At 33.8% G+C, this 9,528-nt stretch overlaps 1 protein-coding gene and 1 pseudogene across 1 annotated transcript; both read left to right on the plus strand.

The window, feature by feature from the left end:
• Nucleotides 1-5,839: 5,839 nt before the first annotated feature.
• On the plus strand, nt 5,840-6,997 carry LOC106304407 (transcription repressor OFP5-like). Its single transcript, XM_013740816.1, has one exon. The coding sequence runs from the start codon at nt 6,017-6,019 to the stop codon at nt 6,986-6,988; it is 972 nt and encodes a 323-aa protein (XP_013596270.1). The 5' UTR covers nt 5,840-6,016; the 3' UTR covers nt 6,989-6,997.
• Nucleotides 6,998-7,981: 984 nt separating this feature from the next.
• LOC106305363 lies at nt 7,982-9,323 on the plus strand (annotated as a pseudogene).
• Nucleotides 9,324-9,528: the final 205 nt, after the last annotated feature.

A 9,528-nucleotide genomic window follows, 5' to 3' on the forward strand; every position in this document is an offset into this window, starting at 1 on the left:
CAAACATAAAGAACTAAATCATAAACTAAAATAAATTTATTTATTTTTGTATCTAAAATATTTCAACGGAACAAAAAAAGGTGTACCTTAATACTCATAGGATTTATATACATAAAAATGTGATAAAAATATTTAAAATACATTTGTAACACTGAATGTTTTTCAGTATCCAGAATTTTCCAAAAAAAAAATCTATACCTTTAAGATGCTATATGTTCCTTTGCTATCTGAACTAAATCTGATGGTCAAATAATTGGTTAACTTACCAAAACAGATGGTTTAGTTTTAGTTTTTAAATTTGAATAAAAAAGTTGTGGATTTAAAAAAATATTTTACATTATATTTACTATTTATCTAGAAAATTAATAAACACATTTTATTAGGTTCATATATTCAAATAAATAATATTACAATATTTTTCTATCAAAACCGCACTATTTGTTTTATTAAAACCGTATTACTTTTTTTATCGAAACCGCACATGTCTCACAAACCGCATGAACCATACCGTACTTTAATTTCGCCCAGCTTATATTACCAAATCCACGGTAACCATTCAGACCATTTATATATATATAAGGCGCATAGAATTATTATATTTTGAAGTAGAAAAAAAGAACAGTATGAAAGAGTTTAACATAGAGTTTATATATAGTTTTAATTAGCAGTAGCAGTGACAAACTATGTTCGTCAGTTTCTTCTTGCAAAAGCCACCTCTCTTAGAGGCACAACCTTGGCGACACCACTTGTTGCAATTTCTATCAACACATACTCCAAATACGGAGTGATCGTTGCAACACAATGAAGCTGCTCCTTTGTTGGGAGAAAAAATCGAACCATCACTCACCAGTTCTGTAGCTTCAACATCTGCAACACAAACACATGTTCAAGATTTGTTTTGACTTTTGAGGAATAGCAATAACAAACAAATATATAAATAAATAAAATTTTATAACGATTTAGATCTAATGAGACTAACCTGCAAGTAAAAAGGAGAGAGCAAGGAAAGCAAAGAAAACATATCTTGACTGAATCATTTCTAAAACTCTCTTTTTTGTTTAACACTGTAACTAGAGTTTATGAGAAGTGTACGTTGAAATAATGCTTCTTTGTTTTATATATACCGAAAGATTTCACTTCCTTTGGTGAAAAACGTCAGCATTAAACTGTACGTTGACCGCATATATTCAGCATTTAATAGTATCAAAATTCCCTATCGTCGTCAAGATATTAAACGCATGTTTTTTTTTTTGAAAAAAATATTAAACGTATGTTGCAATTTGCAAACCAGCGATAAACATTTTGGGAAAAAAACTACTGTTTTCAATAAAAGGTATGAGTTCTAAAATATTAATATTTTGATTTGTTTCGTATCATAGGTTGTTTGTAGAATATACACTTCTAAAATATCACAATGGTTGATATCATATCATATGTTGTTTGTCGAATATACAATTCTAAAATATTAATATTTGTGATTTGTTTCGGTTTTACGGATATTGCATATTGCATATTAGTATTTGTTTTGCTTTGTAGAGTTATGGATATCTGAATTTTCTATTCAAATCGAAAATAATAACAAATCAAATCGACATTTACAGATATTTTATCCAGTCCTACGTACATGTGCACATTGACGTCAACACGTATATACCTAAATATTCACTACAAGTTAGGATTCAAATTTTATTGAAAACTGGAATATTTTTTTATTGTTTTTTAGCTAATTTGCTCAAAACCCATAAAAACTATGAAATTAGGTAAATGCCAATAACAGTATAAGTTAGGTTTCATTATAGATAAGATAGTTGTGAAATGACGACTTCAGCCCTTCACCGTAGACTGTTCGACTTTCAACTCAATTCCTATTATACGATATTAGCTGACATATAGATTTTGTAAAATATCAAAAAGATTTGAAAAGATACGTGAAAGATTTTATTAGATATCTGGAAAGATAGAGAGAGAATGTAAAAAAAAGAGCCTTTTTTTATTTCTTCTCCGCCATCTTTTCTTTTCCTACAAAGATTTTGTCCAAAATGGTGAAGGAATACTTTGCGACTGAGATAGACATGGCAATGACGAGTTGTCACAACGATCTCGTAGCTTCCTAGCGTGAATCGAAGATTAAGTCTTTCAAAGGATGGGTCTTTGAAGATGGAGTTGGAGCAAATTTTTGACACAAAAGAAGCAAAGACATGCGCAGACGTCAAAGCTGCCACACATGTTTATCAGCGGGAGGTGGTACATCGGAGGGTTCAGAATATTCACTATTTTAAACTTCATGGGAAGATCTGTCTTCTTTCCTCCATTAATGATATTAAGCTACCAATGATGTTTTCCATCTTGTTGTTGCAGATTTATTATTCCTTCACCGATTCTTCATTTATCCATTATGAATTTTTTTTTATTTTTGTTACATACTTAATCTTTTAGTTTCTAGTACTTATTCAATGATTTGAATTGTTTGTTTTAATGGTTGTTACAATTCGAGATCTGTTTGGATTATGTATTGTGAAAATATTTACAGGAATGGCTATAGCAAAGAGTAGACGGCTAATTTTATATTTAAATTGATAACACGTTATTTACTTGTTTTTATAAAGATGGATGGCTACGGTGGAAGGCTAATTTTATACTACTTACGCAGTGGACGGCTAATTTTATATTTATATAAGAACACATTGCTGTAGTAAATGCCCATTTTCCCTCGTATACAAAGATGGGTAGTCTAAATGATGGTGTGTAACCGGCTAAATTTTTACGTATCTTTTCAAACATATTATTAGCTTCAATAAAAAAACACAAATGCTTGAAAATATAGGTATCCGGATAAAACTTTCATAGCTCAGCTAAAAATAATGTTAGATATCACTAAAACAGGTTAGACGTTTAACAACAAATCTCAAGGATCAATTCCAAATAGATAAAAAAATATGAATAATGAACATACTAACAAGAATTGATATCATAAGATTAAGAAGTCAAGATCATAGCTGTGACATATTGAATGAACATGTTAATATTGCTTATGTATTCGTTGGAAATGTCAGGTCGTTTAATATAATATATACACGGTTAGAAAATGAGTTAACTTAGTGTAAAAACTGATTTGTTGGTTACATCAAATTATTTGACGGTTAATATAATATTTACATGGTTAACAAACAAGTTATTTGGGATAAAACATGTTTGAATTCTGTATATCACATTCTTAGGCACCATAAGAATCAAGATCATAGCTATATCATATGAAATATGAAATGAACATACAAATAATGTTTAGGCATGTTTGTTCATTGGTGCATATTAAATTGTTGGACAGCTAATATAATACTTTCATTTTTAGAAAATGGGTTACTTGAGATAAAATATTAAGTATCTTAACTAATAAATTATATAACTGTCTATTATTTTTGGTTTATGACGATGCATCAAAAATTATTGTAGCCGTCTAACACAACTTACGTTACAATTTACTTATTTATAACCCGTGTAAATAAAATGATTTCCGTCTATGTATAGGTTCTTTCAACTGTCTTTAACATCTACGTAAAACAATATCTGGTTAAAGTTTGTATTGTCTCGACAATAATGTAAATGTCTATCCAGCAAGAATAACATCTAACAGCTTCTTCCACCACAAGCACTTTAATCATAACCACCATCAAAACCCAACATCCTCCGCAATATAATCGCGAGACTGTTATTTGCGACAAAATCATCTTCTCCAAAACGAGACAGCTTGAACCAAATCGTACCAGAGAGATTGTTCCCAGCCAAAGAAAGACGATCTAACCGGCTTAATACAAAAGGAACCAAACCTCAGACCTTGTCGTCACTAAAACAAGAGCGTTCTTGAACTTAAACTCAACGATCTGTGGCAGGGTCGAGCCAGAGAATTTATTACCAGGAAGTCACAAGCAGATTTGAGAAGGAGTCGTACCGGAAAGATCTTTTCCTAAGAATTTAGTGATTTTAAACTACAAAAGAGCTTGAGAGACTCAGGAATCTAACCGGCGAGTTGCATAGATGGGAGCTGAAGAGAGGAAATGTGATTCTGTTGCACGTTCTAGCATGAAAAACCAGTGTGCTAGCTTGCAAAATCAATGAATTTGATGAGTGAGATGGAAACAAAGTTTCTTTGGAGAGAAAGAAAATTACAGAACAGAGAGTTTATTTGGAGAGATGAAAGAGAAAAATATGAACCTATTTTGAAATTCAAAAAGTATAATAACACTTAAATGGTATTGTAATATCGTGGACAATCTTGCACGCAGAGAATAAAATATTACAAAATCTCCTCGTAAGATTTTGCCTAACACAATAGTATTTTACTTGGCAGTGTGAGTAGGGGTAGCAGAGTCCAAAAACATCACACTCATTCGGGGAACAGTTCAATTTGGCAGATAATTAAATACGTCAAACTTCTTTGGTGTAGCTCCTAATTTCTCTTATTTTTTTCATCATCCACCAAATTGTAATGAAATGAGTTGTATTAATAATTTTTTTTTCTTTTTTTTCAATTATTATCTAGATTTGATTTGATTTTTCATGCATTTAAAAATTATATCATGACTGTCTAAAATTCATATAACATGTAACTAAACAAATAATAATTGTTTTTGGCTACCATTGAAATAACTAAAAACTTCAAGTATTTTAATCGAATAAACAAAATAAATATTAATTTAGAATGATAATTAAACAATTATATTTTACAACATTTATTCTTCTTTATCAATATAACAACATAGGGTTCGTCTCGCTATCAACAAGTTTGAAATAGTCGTGAAATAATAACGTCTTGTCCCTTTAATAATATGGTAGGTCTCCAAAAGACATAAAAAATAATCTGAAATTAAAGTTTGATATCTCATACACAATTTTGTTATTTTTGTAGTGAGAAAGATAATATTTATGAACCAAAAATGTTATTAGCTTAACTAGAATAATACAATAGGCAAAGTTTAAATCACAAAATCAAATGACGTTCAAAAGAAAACTAATATTAAATATTATAATTTTTAAGTCTACATGATTTAGTAAAAAGTATATTTTTTAAAGGTATGAAATGGGGTATTTTCTAATATCCCTTTTCAGATGGGAAAGTAGAAGAGCCTGAAATAAGCAAATTTGATAATGCTTCAATGTCAAGTCTTTACAATATAAGAGAAACAAAAAACTTATTTAAATAATAATAAAAACCTTTAAATATCCCCATTTTGACGGGTATATTACAATAGAAGAAACAAAAAATAAAAGTCAACAAAATTAAATTAAAATCATGGACAAGTTGGTGTGGATGACACAAACCATACCTCAAGGTAGGTGATATATCCTTATGGAGAGATTTTAGCTGTTCTTCAAAATCAGGACCACACATCAACTTCACTAAATCTTTAACTTCCAGATAACTCTAAATTTTATAACTTTACCATCTTCATGATTATAATATCTCTTAGTCTAGGACCAGGAGAGAGCAGGACCAGTACCAATCATATTGTTATATCGGTCGGGCTGATTTTATACCGGTTTTGCTAAATGACTAGAGATGTAATCATGTGAATGTAACAATTGTTTAGCCAAATGAATCCATGAGCTAAGAGCTCCATCTTAAGACAGCGAGTACAAACTAAAAGATAGGATGATTCTTGTGGTTCTTGGGTTTGTCACGTTACTCAGAAAGAAGAGAAAGAGAGAGGGAGCCCAAGTCTTTGACATCAATGAAGTTTGGTTTTTTTGATAGATAAAAACTGGTCCCCTACATTGGTATTAGTTCCATAACATACCCAGAGATTACAAAACCAATACTTAGGCTAAAAGTGGTCACATGATTCTTCAGGCGACTTTGGTTCTCTTTTTTTTCCAAACTGCAACTCGCATTTACCCGTTAAGACAACATCTTTTTCATCTCCCTATTAAACACATAGGCCTAACCATATAACAACATTAACCTCTAGATACATCCCTTTATATTTTTCTCATTTGTTTTCAGATTCTTATATCATTTGGGATGATGAAATGGGGAAAAAAGAAACCTGTTTCTTCTTCTTCTTCTCCAGGGTTGTCTCGTGCTCATCATGTTTCTTGGTTTTCAAAGCTGACTGGTTCTTCTGACTTAAAACTTGCAAAAGAGAAGAAGAAGCAAGATGATGATGAAGCTAGCCAGAAGATGTCTTCAAAATCTTCCTTGGGTTCTACTAAACGTCGAAATGATACTCATGAGAGTAGCAAAAGGTTTCAAAGAGTATCAGCAGAAAAGGAGAACGCTACAACAAGATCAGCAAATATGGAGTCAAATGAGAAGTTTGAAGAGATTATGAGCAGTGTGAGGAAGAAAGTAAGAGATTTCCAAAGAGAGACAATGGATGGAGACAAAGAAACTGTGATCATGACGCCAAGAATTCAGGTGAACAGAGATAGGCAGCAGAGATGTGAGAGACGTGATCAAAAACTTCTCGAACAAAAGCCAAAGAGACCAGAACAGAACCCAGAGGTTAAAGTGAAGAAACCAGCGAGAAGGACAGGTACAAGTAACAGTAGAGAGACTCTTGTGGCTCACCAGTGGCAGCATCTCAAGGAAACAAAACTAAGAGAAGTGAAGCTGAAGGCTGACAAACAGAGGAAATCTATGTACCTAAGAAGGGAGCTAGGGACAAAAGAAAACAGCAAGGTTAGAGTCTTTTCACCAAGATCATCTGAAAAATGCAGAGTCAAAGCTATTGAAGACTTGAAGAAGGCTAAACAGAGAGCAAAGGAGCAGGAGATGGAGAATGAAAGCTTTGCAGTAGTGAAATGCTCGAGCGATCCTCAGAAGGACTTTAGAGATTCAATGATTGAGATGATCATGGAGAATGGTATCAATCGCCCTGAAGAACTCAAAGAGCTTCTGGTTTGTTATCTAAGACTTAATAGTGATGAGTATCATGATATGATCATAAATGTTTTTCAGCAGGTGCATAATGATTTATTGATGTTGGTGTAGAATAGTAATATAAAGATCTATGGATGATTAATTATTCTGATTTGTTAAATGTTTTACACTTTCTACTATGCAACTGTGCTAATTTCATACTTCTTGGTTATAACGTAAACTGATAGCAAGTCGTTTAGTGGTTTATTAGTCCTTCACCAGCTAAGAACTCATGAACAGCACCGTCGACTTCAGTCATGCTACATCCAGGCTTCTTGCTTACTCTTTGTGCTCTCACCTCCATAACAGTATCCCATCTTCCACTAGAGGCATACAAGTTTGACATCTGAACATGACCTGAAGTCTCCCCTGGATTCAGCTCCAGAAGAAACAGAGGGACTATATAAAATCGCGATGCCTTAAATGACATGTTCCTTTACTTAGAGTAATTTTATTGCAAAGGTTCTTAACATTGAGTATCTCACAAAGATTAAAACAGACAATTATATTTCAACGAATGAGGTTTTAAATGGTGAGATACTCACTCAAAAGCATCTCAAAATATATAGTGCTAAGAATATTTGCAATGGAAGTGTTCTCATGCTCAGGACCAATAAAACGCAAAAGAAAAATACCGGTTTTAAGCATAAAAATTATGAGCTTGTTCAATCACCGACACAGATTTGCATGCCAACATCAGGTTTGTGCATAGAGGTTGCTGTTTTACTCTTATTCAGTTTTGGTTTAGCAATTTTTTAATCATACGAAACTCAAACTCCCAAAAATTGAAAAAAAAAATTATATCAATTTATATAATTACATCATTAACAATTATTATTAATTTGTATTTCCTTTTTATTTACAAGAAATTTGACAATTGTATAGAAAACACTTTTCCGTTTTTAATCTGTTGACTTACTAATTCTTCTTAGGGCTTCTTTTAAACGTGTATATATACGCATATTCGTTGAAAAGTATCAGATATAAATACAATAAGCTTTGGTTAGAATACCTAACGCTGGTTTCACAACTTTGTAAGGAACTAATCAGACATCACAAGTTGACATGGACGAAGGAGAGATTCCAGAGAACGCCAACGAGCGTAAGCAATATCAAATCCAATCTTTCAGTGTCTTTTTTTGCTTGAGATACTCATGGGTTCTTTATTCTATATATGTTTTAACCTAATAATTGCTTTATTGTTCTTTGTTATGCATGGTGATAATAGATTGCCCAGGTCCCCTAGCCGAAACTGCTGGAAAGTCAGAGTCTTGCGCAGGTTGCCCTAATCAACAAGCATGTGCCACTGGCACTGCTCCTACGGGACCTGATCCAGGTTCAAGTCTACCTTGTGCAATTAGAACACTTATTCTGTTAGATACCAAAGTGATATTAAGCGATATCTGAAAGAATGGCTACCGTGAAAGCACAAGGTACTGGTTCTTTCTTGCAAAGGAGGGGTTGGTAAGAGCACATTCTCAGCTCAGCTCTCGTTTGCCCTAGCAGGAATGGACCATCAAGTAGGCCTGATAGACTTAGATATATGCGGGCCAAGCATGCCGAAAATGTTAGGACGCGAAGGGCACCTGCTTCACTACAGCAACTACGGATGGAGCCCGGTTTATGTCGGTGTCCTGTCCATATCATTCACGCACTCCGAGTCTGATGATGAGCCTGCCATCTGGAGAGGTCCACGCAAGAGCGCTCAAATCAAAGAGTTTTTGAAAGAAGTTGACTGGGGAGATCATATTGATTCCCTTGTGGTTGATACCCCACCAGGCACCTCAGACGAACACATCACCATCGTATCATCGTTACAACTCCCCAGGAAGTCGCCATGGCCGACGTTAGAAAGGGAGTGAACTTTTGCAAGAGAATTGGGGTCAATGTGCTAGGTGTAGTGGAGAACATGAGTGGTTTAATTCAACCGTTGAGTGATGTCAAGTTCATGAAGCTGACGACGACAGAGACCGGCTCTTCCGTTGACGTGACGCAAGACATGATCTCTTGTATACGAGAGAATGCACCAGAGCTTCTAGATGGTGTCTTTGCATGGAGCCAAGTGTTTGACAGCAGCGGAGGAGGTGCTGAGAGAATGTGTGAGGAGATGGGAGTGCCGTTTCTAGGGAAAGTTCCTTTGGATCCACAGCTTGGCAGAGCAGCTGAGCGAGGTAAGTCATGCTTTGAGGCTAACAAGTGTTCTGTCAGCGCGCCTGCGCTTAAGAGCATCATAGAGAAAGTTGTTGCTTCCATAAAGATGAAGGAAGACCTGAGTGGAGGAGATAACAAAGAGATCCCATAAATCGATGTGACAGCATTGTTTTTTCTATATAAGTGAGAGCAGCCTTTTTTGTGTGTTTATAAGGTGTTTTATGTAAGTTTTTAGGCATTACTTTCACATGTCGAACAAGATTTTTGAACCACAACGTCTGAGATAAAACAAACAGATGAAAGACAGAAATAACTGAAACAAGAATTAGATTTAACCGAAATCGAATCTAAATAGGTATGTACTGAAGAAAATCTAACTAGTGAAGTACATCATCTCAACATGAACCGACACACATGTTAGGTAATTCTTTGTAAAACTTGATCCTAGATAGGTGGTTTAT

The sequence above is a fragment of the Brassica oleracea genome, chromosome C7 (genome assembly GCF_000695525.1).
Source record: "Brassica oleracea var. oleracea cultivar TO1000 chromosome C7, BOL, whole genome shotgun sequence".
NCBI classification, from domain to species: Eukaryota; Viridiplantae; Streptophyta; class Magnoliopsida; order Brassicales; family Brassicaceae; genus Brassica; species Brassica oleracea.

Excerpts from the sequence above, each read along its gene's own strand:
- LOC106304407 (XM_013740816.1), top strand. The coding sequence starts at position 6,017 with ATGATGAAATGGGGAAAAAAGAAACCTGTTTCTTCTTCTTCTTCTCCA.